Raw genomic sequence first — 21872 nt, 5'->3', positions numbered from 1 at the left:
AAGGCAGAAAGAATATAATTTTTAACACAAATCCTATTTAATAGCACAGCTCTTGGTTAGGGTCTCTTATATAGCCAAAAAAATATAAATAGGGCAACATTATCCAAAATGAACAGAAAGACAAGCAAGTATAGCAATAGACAGTGTCAAACTAATTAGCCACAAATTTCTTAACAGTGCTTATCTAAGAAACTAAATTTTAAGAAGTTTGCAGGAAAAGGGTTCTATCCTTTTTCAGGGTAACAGACCATAGATCTGAAAAAGAAGCATAATTCCTAAAGCAAAACAGAGTAACATTATAACTTTAAATTTAAAGTTCAAGGCCAACATTACATCTAATGTTCTCCCACAAACTCAGCTCACATACTGAAACCTATCTGCTGTGTAGAGGTAGCTTAAACACATCACCTTCATAAATGCAATTAATAATTAACAAAAGACAGCTCAGCACAGTGGCAAATGCCTTTAATCCCTGCACTCAAGAAGCAGAGGCAGGTGGACCTCTGTGAGTTCAAGGCCAGCCTGATCTATAAAGCTAGTTCCAGGACAGCCAGAGTTACATGGTGAGGCTGTCTCAAAAAACAAAATAAACAAAAACAACAAACAAATCAACTGATATCCAATACCAATTGTACGATTTTAGAATCATATACATACAAGTAACTTACAGACTGAGCAGGTTGTATTTATGTATTTAGGAACATATGAAACATTAAATGTGTGTGTGTGTGTGTGTGTGTGTGTGTGTGTGTGTGTGTGTGTGTGTGTATGAAAGAGAATGGGGAAATGATGCAACTATATTATAATCTCAAAAAATAAAAAACTGCAATAAAAATATAAATATTTGATCCTACAAGATAGCTATGTATATTCTTCAAAAATATTATCAAGTTCAGCAAAGTATTAACCACACATGACATTTTAAAAGGCCGCAAACTTTAAAGTTTTCTCTTGAAAACATTGTTAAGTAGGGCATTGGTGGCCCACACCTTTAATCCCAGCACTTAGAAGGCAGAGGCAGGCAGATCTCTGTGAGTTCAAGGCCAGCCTGGTCTACAGAGCGAGTTTCAGGACAGTCAGAGCTGTTACACAGAGAAACCCTGTCTCGAAAAATAAAACAGAAAGAAGGAAAACACTGATATATGTGTTTACATACAACACTATATACCCATACAGATGAGGTACCCACAGATGAGGGCATTGTTTCACCTTCATCAGTGAAGTCTCGCCTTACAGCAGATGGGAATGAACACAGAGACCCACAACTGGACTATGTGCAGAGAGCGAGACTTTGGAATACTCGGCCTTAAGTGGGATGCCTTTATTAATTCCCTCCCCTCAAGGCTCAGGAATCTATGCAGAAGAAGAAACAGAAAGATTCTAAGAGCCAGAGGTAGTGGCTGGTTCCAAGTAAACAGCACCAAGACACACTGGAGCTGATACACATGAGCTCACAGACAGTGTGACAACACGGCTCAGCTTCAAGTCAGACACAACCCAGGCTCAGAGAAGAGGAAGCAAGCACAAAGTCCATCCCACCCTAACCAGGAAGCTGCTGGCAATGGATACCTGCTGAGAGAGGAAAAGAAATCAGTGTTTCTCCACTTGAGTGTCACCAGGTGTATCCCGCACACTCCAGAGTGGACCCCATTCTCAGGAGGAGTTAGCTAGCACAAACCAATGCCATGCTTTTGAGGTGGGTTTTTGTTGTTGTTGTTGCTATACTTTGGTTCTTTTGTTGCTGTTGTGTTTATTATTATTTTTTTTTGAAAGAGAAAGAGCATGAGGTTGGGTGGTCTAGAAGGATTAAGGAAAGGCAAAGAAAATGATCAAAATTTAATTTGAACTTTTTAAAGATTTATTTATATACAGCATTCTGCCTGCTTGTATGCCTGCATGCCAGAAGAGGGCACCACATCTCCTTACAGCTGGTTGTGAGCTACCATACGGCTGCTGGGAATTGAACTCAGGACCTCTGAAAGACCAGCCGGTGCTCTAAACCTCTGAGCCACCTCTCCAGGCCCTAAATGGAACATTTTAATTAAAATTATATGTAGCAGCACTAAGAGTCGGGTGCAAGAGATGGGGAAGGAGAAGCAGTTCTCATGTTGTAACCAGGCATCGTTTCATCTTTTTCCAATGTGGCTCCAAATGTAGCGTTCAAGTGCAACAAGACTCAGCTATGACTTACAAAGTCAATGTTTGCAGTGTGGATCTCGTAGCTAAACGGGGAAGTACTCGCATATACAAGACAACAGACACCACAGCCAGCAACACACGCAACACACACACCACACACACACACACACACACACACACACACACACACACACACACACACACACCACACACACACAGATTAAAACTTCTTGTGTGACACAGAAAAAAGACTGTTAAATAAACCTAATTCAGGCATGAATTCCAGTGCCTGGTCATCAGTTCAAGGTTAATGAATCGTTTTCAACAGAAACACCTAAATTAATGTTTTATACTGACTCATTAAAGAAACTGTTGAGAGCTGGGCAGTGATGGCATGAGCCTTTAATCCTGGAGGCAGGAGGATCTCTGTAGCCTAGTGTACAAAGCAAGTTCCAGGACAGCCAGACTACAACAGGGTAAACCAATCTCAAATGAAAATGGAAAAAGAAAAGAAAAGAAAAAGAAAAAAGAAAGACAAGAGAAAACTGTTGTAACTAACAACTCACAGGAATCTAACCTTGTATTTCCCCTAGGAACAATGTTCCAGTATTCTCTCATTCAGTGTTTGTGCTAACACTGTAGAAATGACTATGGATAATGCAACTGGCCTACACAAGCAAAATGCATACATGAAAAGCATTAGAAGGTGGAGAAAGGGAAAGTGACCAAAGGCGTGAAGTGTACTGAACAAGTCTTGCATACAGCACTAATTCTAAACTGCCAGGAATTCCATGGTGTGGTCTAGTTTTAATTCCACCTGAATGAACAGTGAAAATACAGACCCCATAAAGCAAGTCAGCCACTTCAACCCAACGACAAAGGTGGAAACAGAGTAGCAGTAAAAGAGGAACTAAGTCCTGAATGACCAATTAACTACAAAGATGTGCTTGCATAATTTTAAACACAAACAATAAACATGAGCATAAATGCAGAATTAGGGGGAAGTTATAGAAGTCTTAAAATAAAAATTATTACAATACCTGAGGCACATTGTGTTTTCCATACTTCCAAAACTTATTCTGTGATAAAAGTGATTTAAATTTGTCTTCCAGAGAATCGAGCTCATTGTTAGGTAAGAAGCAAAGCAGTTTCTTTAGCGCCAATAAGGAGCACGTTACAACTCGATGGAATTTAGCCTCTCTCTCCTCCTCTGGAACAGTTCTGCATTTGAAAAATAAATAGCTTTTGTTTTTTTTGGATTTTTTTATACACATACACATATGGAAGTCTGCTGTAGAATATTTTAAGACGTGTTACATTTGTTTATGCTGTGGAGCATTTGTTTAATGATGCAAAGATGTGTTGCATTTGTTTAACTGTGAAGCTATGCTATTAGACCTGATAGGCTAATAAAGAGCTGAATGTCCAATAGCAAGGCAGGAAAAAGGACAGGCAGGGCTGGCCAGCAGAAGAACAAAAAAGGAGAAATCTGGGAAGAAAAGGAGAAGGAGCGGGGCTGGAGAGATGGCTCAGAGGTCAAGAGCTCTGGCTGCGTTTCCAGAGGTCCTGAGTTCAATTCCCAGCAACCACATGGTGGCTCACAACCATCTGTTATGAGATCTGGTGCCCTCTTCTGGTGTGCAGATATACATGGAAGCAGAATGTTGTATACATGATAAATAAATAAAATCTTAAAAAAAAAGAAAAGAAAAGAAAAGGAGAAGGAGCAAGAAAAGGAGAGGAGGATACTAGGGGCTAGCCATACAGCCAGCCACAGATTAAGAGTGAAAGTAAAATATGATATATAGATGTAAGAGAAGGAAAAGGCCCAGAGGCAAAAAGGTAGATGGGGCTAATTTAAGTTCAGATAAGCTGGTTAGAAATAAGTCAAGACAAGTCTGGGCATTTATAATTAAGAGTAAGCCTCCATGTGTGATTTATTTGGGAGCTGGGTGGCAGGCTTCCCAAGAGTAAAAACAACAAACAACAACAGTCAGGACAAACTGGGGAATAGTTTCTCTCCTTCCACCATGCAGATCCTAGGGCTTGAATTCCAGCTTTTAGGATTGACTGCAAGACAGGTAGACTTTTAGTCACACATCTTGCAGTTAATACAAGTGAAAGCAAATGCTTCACTCCCACACATGCAGGAAGGGAACACAAGCACAATGCTCGCTCAGCAGCAGGTGCTGGGCAATTCTACCAAGGGCGGTGAGGCACCTGACTACCTGATGCAATCTTGAAAGCTTAATCACAATACAACATGTATGCTGCGTGGTGGTGGCTCATGCTTTTAATCCCAGCACTGGGGAGGCAGAGTTAGGAGGGTCTCTGTGAGTTAGAGAGCACCCTGGTCTATACAAGCTAGTACCAGGACAGGCTCCAAAGCCTGTCTCAAAAAAAAACACAACATGCAGGTAAATAAAACATTTTACTACTTCTCTAACAGAACTACTTAATAACTTCAAGTATGCCAAACCTTAAAACAGTTCCTGCTATGACTGCCAAAAGGTAAATGTGAGAAAAAAATGTAAAATTCTTTCTAATAGAACTACATATATAGCTCCAAAAATTCAAATGTAACAGCCAGCAAGTAAAAGCACAGAGCAGGCACCATGTAGCATTCTTTGAAGTAATTTCACCTGCATTTGCAATTCCTTCTTAGAACACATCAAACTGAAATTACACATGACACCAACAAAGTAAATGCCTCCTGTGTTACTTAGAAACAACGTAACTTACTGAGGGTCACTGAGGGTATCAGGAGTTTCTTTCAGAAGGTGATCCTGTAGTACCTGAAGGAGAAAACCATCAAAACCTTGAGATCTTATGGAACTGTCAATGATGATCAGATATAGGGAAAATCTACTTTTTAAAAACTCCCCATACCTGCCGGGCAGTGGTGGCGCGAACCCAGCAATTGGGAAGCACAGGCAGGCAGATCTGAGATCAAGGGCAGCCTGGTCTACAGAGTGAGTTCTAGGACTGCCAGGGTTACAGAGAGAAACCCTGTCTCAAAAAAATAAAAATAAATAATTAAATAAATAAAAATTCCCATGCCCTCAAACCACCGACTAACCAAATCAGACAGCAAAATTAAGAGGTTTGAACCTCACCCATTTTTCTCTTCCTATCTCTCCCTACACTGGCTGCTACTGTGGTAAAGACAGCTCCAATTCCCGTAGAGAAGTTCCCACTAAACACTCGTGGTCATTTGTTACTCGTTATTCCACTACTACAGGACCATAGGTGGGATCGTCACCTAGTAAAGCCGAGAGAGATTAGGATCTGCTTTCCTTCCCCATCACTGGCCCACAGAGAACATGCAGTCACACGTGCAGGTCAGGGGACAGCTGCGCAGTCAGCTCTTTCTACCTTTATGAGGGTTGTAAGGAACACTTTTACCCACTGAGCCATCGTGCTGGTCCCTCCATACCTTCTGAGGTCACAGAAACCTTTTATGTTGATTGTGTATGACAAGAGAGACATAATTTGTTTCTAGCAAAAAGAGCTACCACTGTATGCCTGAGAGCCTTCAGACACTTGAGAAACACGGGTACAGAATGATTCCAAAAACTCACACTTGTAATTTCTTCCTTACAAAACACTATGGCTTCAGGTTGCTTGCTCGGAGGGAAAGCGGCTTCAAATGCATCTTTTGCTGCAGTTGCAGCTGGTGGGTATGTATCACACTGAGCCATTAGCCAATATCCCATTACACTTTTTAAATATGGAGCCAAGTGCTTCTTTACTTTAAGGATAAGTTTTTCAAAAGCTTGCTGTGTAGCCTCTCGAACCCGGCGATCATGATCCTATTGGAAATAGAAATGTGGTTTAAAAACAAATACTAACATTTGTAAATATTCTACAATGACAAACAGTAGGAATTCATTTATGCAAATATTAAACTAATATTAACTTTTGAGAGGCTAGGAAATAACTCAGTGTGGAGGGTGTGTTTTACGATAACAATGCTCAGGATTCAATTACAAAAAAGCAAAGAAGCAAAAAGAAAAACTTTGCTTCAAAAGACTAGGGATTTAGGGTTTCTTTACTGACAATCATATGAAATAATTTTTCCTTTCTCCCCCTTTCCAATGAGATTGTATCCAAAATAGGTTCAAAGACTGAGTAACTACAAAGAACTCATTCCCAACCTTCTGTAGCAAATACAGCAGGGAAACTTTACAGAGATGAATCATATAAACAACAGGCTCATAAATTCTAAAGCTTACAAGAGAGATCTTGCAGAAGATTCTTGGCCAGTATGGAAGAACCCCTTTCACAGCTTCTGGGTCCCTTTCCGTGCACATAGTCCCAAACTCCTGCATTGCCTGAAAGTGATTAACATTGTCAAGGGTTAACAAATGAAACAGATACTGCCTACTGATTTTCTTTCTTTTGTTCTGGAAGCTTAGTCTACTTTATTTAAAAGGGGAATAATTATTTCTGTCTGTGCCACAAGGAAACATGAAAATATCTTTCACTATCCACTATAGCAGACACTTAAGCATTGATTTTTAGACTTTACCATAAACAAAACAACACTGCATCTCAACAACATAAAAACAGTGTGAAGAGATGGCTCAGCAAGTATGAGAACTGGCTTCTCTTCATGGAAGCCACAGTCAGTTCCAGGTGCCCACACGGTGACCCGAGGACATAACTACAGTTCCAAAGGATCCAACAACTTCTCTTGGCCTCTTGAGCACACACATGGACATGGTACCCATACATTCAGGCAAAACACTCAAATACACAAATAACAACAGCCAGGCATAGTGGCTCACAGCTGTAATTCCAGCACTCAGGAGGTGGAGGCAGGAAGATGACCACAAATTTTAGGACAACTTGGTCTGTATAGCAAATTCCAGGCCAGTAAGGGCTATATAGCAACATTCTAAAATTTTAAACTCATATTCCTCTTCCATGAATAACTACATAGCCAGGATTCCAAAATGTGGTTCAAAATGTTTCAGAGCAGAAAAAAAAAAGTGTCAACTAAACTTATGTGTCAAAAAATTACAACTGTAATTACAAATGTATATTACATACATTTTTGTTTACAATAAATATAGCTAACATTTATTCTAACAAAACTACTTTTTTTTTTTTTAGTTTTTTGAGACAGGTTTTCTCTTTGTAACAGTCCTGGCTGCCATTGAACTCACAGAGATCGGCCTGCCTCTGCCTCAAGTGTTGGGATTAAAATCATGTGCCATCACCACCCAGGTAAAACTACAGCCTAAATTGTTTTGCTTGTTTATTTGTGAAAACTTGCCTTTAATTTTGTCGTGACATCTTTCTTGGAAAGTTTCCTCAGCACCATTCGGAAATCAGAGTCTACAAGACTATCTATGTCTTCAGCTCCTTGAATAGCAGGGACATAGCCAAAGTCACTGTGAGATGTTCCAAAACCAATAAATCCAGGCACTGTTCCCTGTTCTTTGGCAAGGAGTTCTGCAGCTCGGCCACTGTTTGAGGGCTGATAAGGAAGAAAAGAAGGAAAGAAAGTCAAAACACATTTCCACACATACATAAAAGTAATTTTTTTAAAAAAAGATAATACTCTGTTTTGAATCACAATCGGTTTGACTGATATTTACAATATACAATTTCACTAGTTTTAAAAGTTAGAAGATCTTTTGCTAAAGAGAAAACAAATATTTGAACTATACAAAGAAATTAATTTACTTCTTTAATTCCTCACAAGCATATTTACAACTCCGGAGTGCTTCTTGCCCTAGCCTGCAATGTTCACTAAAGATGAGTATTCCTGTCATAAGAGACTATCAAAAATGCTCTCACAAACAACTCTAGTTTCATAAACATTAGAACAACTCTTGATTTTGCAGTCTCATGTAGTCACATTGGCCTTGAACTCCTGGCCCTCCTGCTTCAGTCCCCCAACTGCAAGGATTATAAGCATTTGCCATCAGAAGGTTTTGAAAACTATAGTTGACACATTTGTGGCTGATGGTATCAATACAATGGACACTGAGAACATTTTAAAGGAAAAGAACGAAAGTCCAAAGCCCACAATAGATATTTACTTATAAAAATTTTAATTTTCAAATACCATATAGACAATATTTGTATACACATAATATCTTATAATGATGTAAACTAATAGGTCCAGTCTTTATATTCATCCAACAAAATTTATCATACTCAGAGAGATCTAATGCCATATGCTGCTAGACTGAAGCCCTTGAGAGCACATAAGCTCATTTCCACATATTGGAAGGCAAAAATTACTATAACACCCATAAAAATCAGTATGATGATCAAGACAAAAGACACACCCTTAGCCTGCAGAGATGGCTCAGCAGACAAGAGCAGCTTTGGCCAGTGGTGGTGGCGTTGGTAGCGCACGCCTTTAATCCCAGCACTCGGGAGGCAGAGGCAGGCAGACCTCTGAGTTCAAGGCCACCCTGATCCACAGAATGAGTTATAGGACAGTCAGGGCTATGCAGAGAAACCCTGTCTTGAAAAACAAAAACAAAACAAAGAACAGAAATGTATCTATGACCTACATTTGTAGCACCTATTGAACAAATACTTCTTTTAATTCAAAAATCTAAGCCCAGTAAGATGGCTAGGAGGGTGACAGCATGTTCCATGCAAGCCTGACAGTCCAGAGTTCCATCCTGGGAGATACATAAAGGGGGACAGAGAATGGACCCCTGAAAGTTTTCCTCTGACCTACACACACTAATAACAGTATTTTAAAAACTAAACTGCAACCCCCAACTCTGAAGCTTCCAGGCTGTAGGAACTTAAATAAACTCCAGTGAGGTCATCTTTTAAGTGAAGTAAGAACAGTTAATTTGGGTCATTTGCAATATCAAAATCAGTGTTTTAAATGCCATAATAATAACTGATCCTAGCAAGAATAATCTTAGGTGCTAAAATCTTTAAAGTTCATAGATGAGTATATTTAACCTCAAACTACAACATTACATATTTGTTATTAGCCAATGGAAAAAAAGATTACGATGGTCAACTTTAAGCAAATGCCACTGATAAAGAAAACCAAAGGTAAATATTGTGTATTTCTGGTTTGGTGTACTGAGAATGGCATCATATGAAGTATTCTGGTCAAAATGGCTTAATCTGAATTGATATAAGAAAACAATCAGATGAGTCTAAATATATCAAAGCCATGGCCAACTCTTTCTAGTTATTATGCCCTGCTCAAGAGGGCAAGAAATGGAAAACTGTCTAAAGCTAAAGACTTAAATGGCAGCCAAAGGACACAAGTGATAACTTGACACAGGCACAAATGCTTTTAAAATGTTATTATCTAAAAACAGAATTAAAATATATCAGTTAGTAGAAATGTGAATTATAAGTCTGCATATTATATTTGAGTATCCCACCACAGTTAAAATTTTCCATGGTATATGAAGAATGGCATTGTTTTTAAAGGTGGAGAATTTGGCTGAACTTGGGCTGGAGAGATGGCTCAGAGGTTAAGAGCACCGACTGCTCTTCCAGAGGACCGGAGTTCAATTCCCAGCAACCACATGGTGGCTCACAACCATCCGTTATGAGATATGATGCCCTCTTCTGGTGTGCAGATATACATGGAAGCAGAATGTTGTATACATGATAAATAAATAAATAAAATCTAAAAAAAAAAAAAAATACTGAACTTAACTCTCCTAAGGGTCAGCAAAGTTTATAAATTAAGAGGGAAAATGAATGCTAGTATTAGCAGCCGGTGAGCTCATGAATATGGAGGTTTCTGGGTTTGGCACACATCTTTAATTGTAGTCCTCTCAAGGCAGTGACAAACAGATCTCTGGGAGTTCCTAGTAGTCTACATAGTTGAGTTCCAGGACAGACAGTGAGACGATTAAAAAAAACACAAAAGCTATGCAAACTGTAATTCTAATTCTTGCCCTAAAGTGAATGAAGTTTTTAAATACATGCTTTGACAATTAAACAATACAAGAAAAACATTTAACATAGGAATTAACCTATTGTAATTCTTATGTTTTGACACTGAAATCACTAAAGTTAACTGACCCAGGAATGGTGGAAGTTCTATAAAACCAACTGTGCTAAAACCAGCGTGTGTGTGTGTGTGTGTGTGTGTGTGTGTGTGTGTGTGAGAGAGAGAGAGAGAGAGAGAGAGAGAGAGAGAGAGAGAGAGAGAGAGATCATGCCTTAGGATAAGGACAGGAGAGTGTGTGTGTGTGTGTGTGTGAGAGAGAGAGAGAGAGAGAGAGAGAGAGAGAGAGAGAGAGAGAGATCATGCATTAGGATAAAAACAGGAGTGTGTGAGTGTGTGTGTGATCATGCCTTAGGATAAGGACAGGAGAGTGTGTGTGTGAGATCATGCCTTAGGATAAGGACAGGAGAGTGTGTTTGAGTGTGTGTGTGAGTGATCATGTGATCATGCCTTAGGATAAGGACAGGAGTGTGTGTTTGAGTGTGTGTATGAGTGTGTGTGATCATGCCTTAGGATAAGGACAGGAGAGTGTGTGTGTGAGATCATGCCTTAGGATAAGGACAGGAGAGTGTGTTTGAGTGTGTGTGTGAGTGATCATGCCTTAGGATAAGGACAGGAGAGTGTGTGTGTGTGAGATCATGCCTTAGGATAAGGACAGGAGTGTGTGTTTGAGTGTGTGTATGAGTGTGTGATCATGCCTTAGGATAAGGACCGGAGAGTGTGTGAGTGTGTGTGTGTGTGTGTGTGTGTGTGTGTGAGAGAGAGAGAGAGAGAGAGAGAGAGAGAGAGAGATCATGCCTTAGGATAAGGACAGGAGAGTGTGTGTGTGTGTGTGTGTGTGAGAGAGAGAGAGAGAGAGAGAGATCATGCATTAGGATAAAAACAGGAGTGTGTGAGTGTGTGTGTGATCATGCCTTAGGATAAGGACAGGAGAGAGTGTGTGTGTGTGTGTGTGTGTGTGTGTGTGATCATGCCTTAGGATAAGGACAGGAGAGTGTGTGTGTGTGAGATCATGCCTTAGGATAAGGACAGGAGTGTGTGTTTGAGTGTGTGTATGAGTGTGTGATCATGCCTTAGGATAAGGACCGGAGAGTGTGTGAGTGTGTGTGTGTGTGTGTGTGTGTGTGTGTGTGTGTGTGAGATCATGCCTTAGGATAAGAACAGGAGTGTGTGTGCTTGAGTGAGTGAGTGAGTGTGTGTGTTTGTGTGTGTGTGTGTGTGTGTGTGAGATCATGCCTTAGGATAAGGACAGGAGTGTGTGTGTTTGAGTGAGTGTGTGTGTGTGTGTGTGTGTGTGTGTGTGTGTGTGTGTGATCATGCCTTAGGATAAGGATAGGAGAGTGTGTGTGTGTGTGTGTGTGTGTGTGTGTGTGTGTGTGTGTGATCATGCCTTAGGATAAGGACAGGAGAGTGTGTGTGTGTGAGTGTGTGTGTGTGTGTGTGTGATCATGCCTTAGGATAAGGATAGGAGTGTGTTTGAGTGAGTGTGTGTGTGTGTGAGATCATGCCTTAGGATAAGGACAGGAGTGTGTGTGTGTGTCATCCTAAGGAGAACAGCAACATGATTCAAATGGGGCTGACACTGGAGGTAGAGTGCACTGAGGTGTCTTGAGCCACCTCACAGATGGGCATCGGGGACCTGCCAGGCCAGGCCAGGCCAGGCCGTGGCGAGCTCCGGGCGGCCAGGAGGAGGCAGGCACAGCGAGGTGAGCTTGAGGCCAGAGAGCCAACGGGGCGACTCCGAGAAGCCCGGCACGCCGTCCAGGGGCTCCGGCCTTGGGGCGGGCCGGGGAAAGCCACTGTACACTTGCGAGCCCACGGAGCGCACGCTCGCCTCCTCCCCGGCCCCGGCCCCGGCGCCTCCCCGGCCCCAGCGGGTGCACTGACACCGTTTCCCAGGGACAGACTCCCGGACGGACGGCCCGACACGCACACCTCCGGCGGGAGTCGTCGTTTGGGTCCCAACTCCTCGACCTGCCCACCCGCGGGGACGCACACGCGGCGAGGTCACACGCCTCCCTCACGGCCCTGCGGACGGCCGGGCCTCACCCTCAGGTTCCCCTTGGTCCGCTGCTTGTTCTTCCCGCCCATGGTCGCGGTGGCGGCCGCGCTCTCCGTCCGCGGAGCCGAGCTTGACACCGCCGGACCACAACTTCCGGTTCCTCGCGCCGGAAGGGGACTCATTGTAGCAACTTCCCCCCGCCCACCCGAGCCCTTTGACTGCCTGCTTCCGCTCCCGCCTCCCTGTCAGGATTCTGACCACTCGCTGCCTGAGACGTCACAGAGAGAGCCACGCCTGCGTGAGTGGCGTCACGGGTGACCAATGAGAGACCGGCATAGGGCCCGCCGCGCCAAATCCTGTCCCGGGTATCGCAGTGTGTGGGAATTTGAGTTCGGCGGCATTCTTGCACCGGATGGCAGTAGAACCAGCCGAGTGGTAGCAGCTGTGCTACGAAGTGCTGCAAGTCAAGAAAGCGATGCGGACTAGAGAGTCGGATGCTACGTTTAGCAGGATGACCATTCGTACTCAGATCTGGACACTGTTTTACGCTGCTGTTTTGGAGAGCTCCCCGTCTCTTCCGTACTGAAATGTGGCAGGGTTAGGAAAAAGAGCCCTTAGTAAGCGGGAAGGATCAAACATAATATCGGACAGACCTTTGTAGTATCAAACTTCGGGTAAAGCTCAGTGGGAGACTACTTGCCTAGCACGCACAAAAGTCTGGTTAAATCACTAGCATCCTCCAACAATTCCATGTGCACCAAAAGACTATCTGCCCTACTACGTGTCTTGACATAAGACAAGCAAAGTATTGGAGACCTATTAAGGATTCTTGGGGGCGGGGGGAGTCAAAACTGAATCTAGCTGAACTTCAGATCTAATTTACAGAATACAGAGGAGTACATCAAATGACATTGGCACAAAGAATTCAGAATGTGGGAAATTCTACAAAAAAAAAAAAATGGTTTACCAAATATATGGGTGGGGCCGGGCGTTGGTGGCGCACGCCTTTAATCCCAGCACTCAGGAGGCAGAGGCAGGCGGATCTCTGTGAGTTCGAGGCCAGCCTGGTCTCCAGAGCGAGTGCCAGGATAGGCTCCAAAGCTACACAGAGAAAACCTGTCTCGAAAAACACATATATATATGGGTAGGAGTGGGGAAGGAAAAATAATGTAATAAGACCTAAGACAGATCATGCAAATAAAATGTGTGCATCTTGTTTGAATCAAATTATATGCCAATTAGAGGAATGTGAACTTAATTTGAATTTTTTCTATAATTTTTTTATTTTAAAAACTTACTTTATTTTAAATTTGTGTGTGTGTGTGTATGTGTGTATGTGTACGTACGCACGCGTGTGCACGAGTGCAAGTACAGATGCCCATGGAGATCAGAAGATGGTATTGCATCTCCTGGAGCTGAAGTTATAGGCCTTTATGAATCACCTGACTTGGAGGCTGAGAACCCAACTTGAGTCCTCCACAGCAAGGGTTTTTGTTTTTTTTTTTTTTTAATTTTTTTTTTCCCTGAGACAGGGTTTCTCTGTGGCTTTTGGAGCCTGTCCTAGAACTCAATTTATAGACCTGGCTAACCTAGAACTCACTGAGATCCACCTGCATCTGCCTCCCTGGTGCTGGGATTAAAGGCATGCGCCACAAAACCTGGCCACAGCAAGGGTTCTTAAGCCTTTAAAAAGCCAGGGCTGTTACCCAGAGAAACCCTGTCTTGGGGGCAGGGGAAGACATCACATATGGAAACACATATATGTCATGAGAGAAATACAAGAGTGCTGTACACTTTCATGAGAGGCTTCAAACCATCAAACACTGTTGTTGATCAACAACAGCACAAGAGTGGAAACGCTGAAAAATTTTTATTTCTCAAACTGGACAGTAACATTATGGCCATTCGTTGTCTTATTACCTTTCTTATACAATGTAAATGTTTTTTGTTTGTTTTGTACAATTTTTTGTTTCGAAGACAGGGCCTCTCTATAAACAGCCCTGGCTGTCCTGGAACTCATTTTGTAGACCAGGCTGGCCTCAAACTCAAGGATATCCAACTGTCTCTGCCTCCTGAGTAATGGGATCAAAGGTGTGCACACCACACCCTGACCATGTAAACATTTCAAGATAAAATCAACAGGATTAGGCCAACCAAGTTGGCTCAGCAAGTAAATGTGTTTGCCTCCAAATCTGAGTAATTCCCAGGACCCACATGATGGAAATCAAGAACTGAAGTTGTCCTCTGACCCCCCACATGCATTATGAAACACAGACACGGACACAGACACACACACACACACACACACACACACACACACACACACACACACAGTCCTTGCAGCAGCCTCTAGGGATGTCAGATTTTATTCTGCTTTGTTATTTGCTAAAGTCAGAACTCTTCAAACACAGATAGTTGGTGTGGTGGTCTGAATAGGTATGACTCCCATAGACTCTGTTTGAAAGCTTGGCCCATTAGGAGGCATGGCCTTGTTAGAGGAAGTGAGTCACTGTGGGGTGGGGCTGTGAGATTTCATATAAGCTCAAGTCACACCCAGTGTGGCCAGTGTTAGTCTCTCCTGCTGCTGTGTGTCAGTTGATGCAGAACTCTCAGTTCCTTTTCCGGCTTCATGTCTGCCAGCATGCTGCCATGTCACACCATAATAATGAACAAAAGCTCTGACACTGTAAGCCAGTCCCAACTACAGGTTTTCCTTTATAGAGAGTCTCCATGGTCATGGTGTCTCTTCACGGCAATCAAGCCCTAAGACAGTTGCTCTGGCTGTACGTTAACAGCAGAGGAGTAAGTGATATTTCCAGGGTGAGTGACAAACCTACCTGGAAGTGGGCAGCAAGGGGGAACCCGAGGAGGTACAAGAGACATAAACAGGAGCACTATGCTTAATAACCACTCAGATTCTCATCTCTGTTTGCCCTCCTTCATATCGAATCTATTCAAGTGTCTTGCTGTGTCTCTTTGAATTCTACACTGTGCTTTATAATAAATACTATATTTTATCTACTCATTCATTCAGTGGGCATTGAATTGGTTACCAATTCAAATAAAATAAAATTACAGAAAGTCATGTCCAGAATGAAAACTTATCAAACTCTAATTTGCAAAAACTAGATTCCATGAATTTAAAATCTGAACTCTCAAGGACTTTTGGAAAAATTCTGAGTTCAAACCAGGTGTAGTGTCACACACAATTTAATCTCAGCAGTCTGGAGGTCGAAGAGGACAGATCTCTGTGAGTTCAAGGCCAGCGTGATATAACAGTAAGTTCCAAGCCAGCCAGGACTATACATTGAGGACATGTCCTAAAAAAAACAAAGAAATAACAACAACAAAAAAAAGTGTTTGAGCTCTGCTCATGCCTCTCAGTCTTCAGTGAAGCAAGTACAAATAGGGGCCAGGTCTAAGTACCTAGAATTAGAAATGAACCATAAACACCGATGAGGAAAAACAATTTATTTTTGTAGGTTATAGTTTCAAAGTCAAAGCTTTGGTGGTGGGGGGTTTGACAGATTAACTTTTGGCTACTGATAACAATCACAGAGACTTTAAAAGTTCATTTTATGACCGGGCACTCTCAATGCAGAGAACACCCTCCCATCCTATGTGTCCTCCTGCTTCCCAGCGGGCGGTGGGCCCTGAGAAGCTCACCTTTGAGTGGAAGGCAGAAAAAATGGCTCGAGGGAAATCCCCAGCCATTGGTTCCCACAAGACAAAAAGAAGGAGAGTACAAGGAGGAAGAGTGATTGAGTCCAGATATCTGCAATATGAAAAGAAAACTAAGACGGTTTCTGCATCGGCTGGAGGGAAGCCACCTGAGGGAAGGAAGGCCGGCACATTGCCAAGGAGCAAAGAAGACAGCCAAGTGGCAGGAACGGGAGACCTGCACCATGCTGGAAGGACATGACACAGATTCACCCGGCCTCGGTGCCTTGTTCAAAGACTGAAGGAAGTTCCAGTGATGCAGTTTTCTGAAAATTTTGTGCACTTTCCACTTGGGACATCATTAGCACTTCTGGGTTTCGTTTTTGTTTGTTTGTTTATGACAGGGTCTCTCTGCAGAGCCCTGGCATCCTGAAACTGAGTGACTGTGATTACAAGGTCCCCAACCTCTGTCCTTGCTGTTTTAAAACAGCCTTAAATTCTGATTGGCTGGGCATGGTGGCGTCCACCTTTAATCCCAACACTTGGGAGGCAGAGGCAGGAGGACCTCTGTGAGTCCAAGGACAGCCTGGGCTACACAAAATAAATAAATGAATGAATAAATGAGTGATAAGAAAATTCATTTTATTCCAAAGGCCTGAAGATCACCAGGGATTGATGTTGGTCCCCGGATGGTAAGGGGGAATGGCACCTCTGCAGCTGTCTTGGGCCATCCTTCCCTGTTGCTGCCATCACTTCAAGATTCATGGCGAAAGAGAAGCAAATAAATCCCCAGAAATCCTGCAGCTGCAATTTATAGCCGGATATAGTTTCAACAGAGACCAAGGGCAGACAGCTTTCCCAGGTTCCTCAGTAAAGGCAGACGGGTGTCGGAAATGCCTAGCAAATTGGACCATCAAAACTGCCTTCATATGTCCTTTGAAAGACATATAACTTGTCTTTCAAAAGTTTCTGTGAATACTTTATTTTTGTTTTCTAAGACACAGCCTTATGTAGCCCAAGCTGGCCTTGAACTCCAGATCCTCTTTTTCTCTACTTTCCAAGTACTGGGATTACAAGCATGTACCATCATGTCCAGTTCATGTCAAGAATTTCCACCAGGTTGAAGAGACGGCTCAGTGGTTAAAAGTATGCACTCCTCTTGCAGAAACCCAAGTTTGGTTTCAGTACCCACACTGGGCAACTCACAACTTCTTGTAGCTCCAGCTCTCTGGGATCTGATGCCCTGAGTACATGTATGTGTGTATGTTTGTGCATGCACCCGTGTGCAGGACAGAGGCCACCAGATACCTTGAAGGTATGAGTTACAGATGACCACCACTAGCTGCCTGCCATGGCCGCTGGGAACTGAACTTAAGCCGGTAGTGATAGAAGTGAACGCTCTTAACCTCTACGCCATTTCTCCAGCCTGCTCTGTAACATTCTAGGATGGAACTAAAATTAAAATTTGAGAAAGAATGAGAAGACATAATCAAAGGAGGAACAGGGACTCCACAGGTCCGACAGCCCCTTTGCTCAGTCACTGTCCTTCCACACCAAAGTACATCTGGAAAACATCCCCACAGCCCCTGGCATTTAAGAACTGATACAGCTGACCAAAGTCCATGTGGTTTCCTCTGGCTCCATGGACACTGAATACCTTTTCTTCAAAACTGGCAAATCGCCGCTGTTTCTCCATTCCATCCTTTGTGCCATCCAAAGGCATGTCTTCTCGATGGCGAATTAAAATTCTCTTCCAGTTTAGTTTTCTGAGTCTGAAAAACAGGTTTTCAAAGTAGAATTTATAAGATACAGTTCTCAGAGTTGGGAGTAGTGGTACAGGAATTTAACCCCAGCACTTGGGAGGCAGAATGGAGATCTCTGTGAACTAAAGACCAGCCTGGTCTACATACTGTGTCCCACACCAGCCAAAGCTATATAGTGAGACCCTGTTTAAAAAACCAAGACAAAGTATAACAAAACAACAAAAAACGTTTACGTTCACCATTACATTTCTGTAAATACAGAGGTAATCTCAAGGGGCTTATATTCTTTGTTTTTCTTTTACTCTGTCTGCATGCATGCCTGCATTTGAGAAGAGGACATCAAATCCCATTGTAGATGGCTGTGAGCCATCATGTGGTTGCTGGGAATTGAACTCAGGACCTCTGGAGGAGCAGCCAGTGCTCTTAGCCCCTGAGCCGTCTCTCCAGCCCACAGAGGCTTCTGGTTATGATCCCATCTGAACTCTCATGTACTATCATCTTCACCAGCTTCCGTTAGAATTTGATGTTGGGGGCACTGGAGAGATGGCTCAGAGGTTAAGAGCACTGACTGTTCTTCCAGAGGACCTGAGTTCAATTCCCAGCACCCACATGGTGGCTCACAACCACCTTGAATGAGATCTGGTGCCCTCTGCTGGCCTGCAGGGCACATGGAGGCAGAAGGCTGTATATATAATAAATAAAATCTTTAAAAAAAAAAGAATTTTATTTTTAATACTTATTTATTTAGTGAGAGAGTCAATGTGAACCTCTGGCTGGCCTCTACCTTGATATGTAGCCAAGGTGGCATTGAACTCTGTGTGACCCTACCTCTGTGCCTGGTGTACATCTTGCTAAGGATCAAACCCAAAGCCTTGTGCATGTTAGGAAAGCACTCTACCAAATGAGCTACAAACTCGGCCACTGCAACACATATTTTAGAACTGTCGAGATTGCTGACTCTTAAATTGCTTAAGGAACTTCTCAGAAACTAGAGGAATAAGAAGAGTGCTATCCTAATCCTCGAAAAGATCCCCATGTCATAGTTTGAAAGTTTATCATATTCGTTATTAGATAAGGGACATATTATCATCACATTCTAATGATATCATCATAGTCATTACATTCATGGACACCGACAGATCCTAGCCAGCATCAGGGGAAGGGTTTGGTTTACTCACCATGTATTCAGAGTGTGTATTGTGTTAGGTGAGGAGGGTAATGCCAGTTACATGTGACTTCAGCCTTACCATCCACTCGAGACTAAATCCCCATGAAGATGCTTCCCCTGGGACATACTTATTTCTACAACTCTAATATCTCTTTCAAATTATAATTACTATGGTATCTAATACAGGTGAAAGCGCACCTTGACCAGAATTCTTCACAAGCACTTTGTAGGCCTTCTACACAAACCACACCAGGTTTCCCAGGCATGCTAAACCCAGACAGGGACAGTTCCTTTGCCCACTCCAGAATGTTTTTTCTTTTGCATTTGTTGTAGATGTGATGGCTATAAATCCAGAGCCTGGTGAGGGTGAGATCCACGGGCTGGGCTGGGCTTTCCTTGGCAGGGGAAGGTGAGGTATCTCTGTTGACATAGTCAGAGGCATGCTCTCTAAGCCAGTCTGTGGCGTTCAGTATACAGACGTCTCCAAGACAGTTCTTCTGCAGGTATGCGATCAGATCTGTGTTCAGCTGGGTCTGCTGGGATCTACTCAGCGATGCTGATCTGAAGGAAGACAAAAGGGGGAAAAATAGTTTTCTTGGAAAATGAAGTAAATCCAAGAGTTACTTTTCTTCTCACATTAATTTTGAGCCACACAGTGGACTCAGTCTCTGTAACATACCTGACAGTAATCTCAGGCAGGACTGTAGGGTACTTAAAGGGAAGAATGCAAGACAGAGAAAACATCTCCTGAGAAGAGAAGGGGAAAAAAATGCTGTGAGCATTGTTTTCAAGTCTTGACATGCTCTAGGTCTTTCCAAAGCAGAACAGGATTACCATTGCTTCCCCGGAGAAGTCCAGGTTCATATTGATGGTGAAGTATACTTGCGATGACCGTCCCTCCATTGTCCTCTTCTCAATACAGTCTTTCAGCTCTGCTAATGCCAGCTGGTCATTCACTGTGAGCTCATTCTCACCAGGGAACATACTGGCCAGGAGGTCTAACTCTGAGAGCTGGGCCTCGGCCCATTCTATCTCAACCATGCTGAGACATCTGCAAGTTCCTAAGGAGTTACAGGTAAGAGAAAGGATTTACACACAGTCTTAGGAGGAGTCAGTAGAACCAATGGGCATTCCCTTTAAAAACACTTAATTCCTTCATAAAAGAAAACATTAGCCAAAGTCTTTTCTTCTTCCATTGTTATGTTGTAATAGATAAAATTCTACTTCCATGTTGTATGTTATTCTACTTTATATATTATGTTCTAAAGGCCAAGAGTACGAGGCAGTGCTAGATACAGCTTAGTAGTTAGGAGTGCTCCTGTCCTCCCAGAGTTCAGTCCCCAGTGCCCACGTTGCTAGGCTCACAATGGTTTGTAACTCCAGTCCATGGATCCTATGCCCTCCACGAGTACTGGCAGACAAATGGCATTCAGTGACACAAACACACACATATTTTTTTTATTAAGAAACAATTGAAATTCATAAAAATCTATGCAGTAAATTATTCTATATCTAGACAGTTGATTGCCTAGACAGTTGATCTGACATTTCTAGTTACAATGGCCAGTCTCATTGAAGAAAACAAACCATGTGGCTAAAAAGCCAGAGGACACTGGGAGGTATTGGCACAAGCCTTTACTCCCAGCACCTAGAAGGCAGAGGTAGGATGATCTCAGGTCAGCCTGATCTATATGGTGAGGTTCTGTGTAAAATAAACAAAAATAAAACAAATGATTCCTGTCAATAAAGTGCTGTTGTTCCAGAGGTTCAATCTAGTGAAAGGAGCTCTTGACATTAAAAGAAAAACAGTTTTGTTGTGTTCAGTCAATAACAGTGATGAAGAATAAAGTCAATAATGAGCAATGGTGAGCTGAGGGATGTGAGACTATGTAGAATTACGAGGAAAAGCAACCTGTGGCCAGTCTTGGTTGTCAACATGACTATAACTGGCTGGAATCAACTAAAGTGCAAGCTACCAGCCACTTTCATGAGGGGTCTTCTTGATCAGTTTCTTTTTAAGTGGTAAAAACCCACCCTAAATGTGAGAGGCATCTTTTGGTGACAGCCCAGATAAACAGGTGGGAAAGGAGAAAAGTGTTCTTGGTCTGCTTGCCCTCAGTGGCAACTCATCTATCCTCTCCCTGTTGCCTTCCTTTGCTGGATTAAGAGTAGTTGTGGTCAACAGGAGTGATGGTCAGGTTCCAGAAATAAGGGAATACAGGCTGGAGAGATGGCTCGGGTGAAGAGAACTGTCTGCTCTTCCAGAGGACCAGGGTTCAATTGACAGTACCCACATGGCAGCTCACAACTGTCTCTAACTCCTGTTCCTGGGGATCTGATATTCTCATACAGACATACAGGCAGGCAAAACACAAACGCACATAAAGTAATTTTTTTTGGGGGGGGGAGTTGAGACAGGGTTTTTCTGTGGCTTTGGAGGCTGTCCTGGAACCAGTTCTTGTACACCAGGCTGGTCTTGAACTCACAGAGATCTGCCAGCCTCGGCCTCCCGAGCGCTGGGATTAAAGCCGTTGGCCACCATCACCCAGCATAAAGTAATTTTTTTTAAAAAAAAGTTTAAAAAATGAGAGTAGAATCAACAGGATTTGATGATGAATTATATAGCTATGTAAGAATGCCCTCAAAGTTTAAGCTCCTGGGAGAATGGGTTTATCATTTATTTAGAGGGATATAATTATGGGGACGTGGCGCTTGGCTTTTGCAATTAGGTAATAGTGTCTATTAATACATCCATTCAGTATCGACATCCAGCAGTCAGTCAGGTTTACAGCTATGGGGACACAAACACTTGGGCCAGGCATCAACCCTTAAAGCCTGTGTAACTGAAGTTGGGAAAAGGCCCTGGTCACGATGGGGTTTTGGAAGTAAACCGAAGTAACAAACAAGTGTAGCACGGGGCAATCCTTGCGCGGGCAGCTGCGGGGAAGCAGCTGCTAATTAGTTACTTGCCGAATTATTTTTGCTGAGATTTCCCTCCTCGCCTCCCTTAAAAAAGAAAGAACAAAGGGAGATGGGGGGGGGGTAGACACACAGAAACACAAATACAGAGGGAGAGGGAGCCGGAGACAGAGAGAGAAATCAGGGAAGGGAGGGAGGGAGAGGAAGAAGAGGAGGAGGGAGAGGAGGGAGAGGGAGAGGGGGGAGAGGTAGAGGGGGGAG

The 21872-nt window shown here is 42.9% G+C and overlaps 2 protein-coding genes across 4 annotated transcripts in view; both read right to left on the bottom strand.

Moving 5' to 3' along the window:
* The window catches only part of Ltn1 (listerin E3 ubiquitin protein ligase 1), a 60274-nt gene extending 47999 nt beyond the window's left edge, over positions 1-12275 (bottom strand). Inside the window, exons 1-6 of the mRNA XM_027412356.2 lie at positions 12149-12275; positions 7421-7624; positions 6375-6473; positions 5721-5951; positions 4882-4934; positions 3180-3360 (exon numbers count right to left, since the gene is read on the bottom strand). Coding sequence (XP_027268157.1) covers positions 3180-3360; positions 4882-4934; positions 5721-5951; positions 6375-6473; positions 7421-7624; positions 12149-12190 — 810 coding nt within the window. The 5' untranslated portion in view covers positions 12191-12275. The remainder of the gene's footprint in view (positions 1-3179; positions 3361-4881; positions 4935-5720; positions 5952-6374; positions 6474-7420; positions 7625-12148) is intronic.
* Positions 12276-15557: 3282 nt separating this feature from the next.
* Rwdd2b (RWD domain containing 2B) overlaps positions 15558-21872 on the bottom strand; it is a 12021-nt gene continuing 5706 nt past the window's right edge. For all 3 annotated transcript variants that reach the window (XM_027412354.2, XM_027412355.2, XM_027412353.2), the window contains exons 2-5: positions 19527-19753; positions 19372-19439; positions 18891-19253; positions 15558-17533 (exon numbers count right to left, since the gene is read on the bottom strand). In XM_027412354.2, coding sequence (XP_027268155.1) covers positions 17299-17533; positions 18891-19253; positions 19372-19439; positions 19527-19733 — 873 coding nt within the window. In that variant the 5' untranslated portion in view covers positions 19734-19753 and the 3' untranslated portion in view covers positions 15558-17298. The remainder of the gene's footprint in view (positions 17534-18890; positions 19254-19371; positions 19440-19526; positions 19754-21872) is intronic.

The sequence above is a fragment of the Cricetulus griseus genome, chromosome 4, assembly GCF_003668045.3.
Source record: "Cricetulus griseus strain 17A/GY chromosome 4, alternate assembly CriGri-PICRH-1.0, whole genome shotgun sequence".
NCBI classification, from domain to species: Eukaryota; Metazoa; Chordata; class Mammalia; order Rodentia; family Cricetidae; genus Cricetulus; species Cricetulus griseus.
This window is presented reverse-complemented; position numbering and strand designations above follow the sequence as displayed.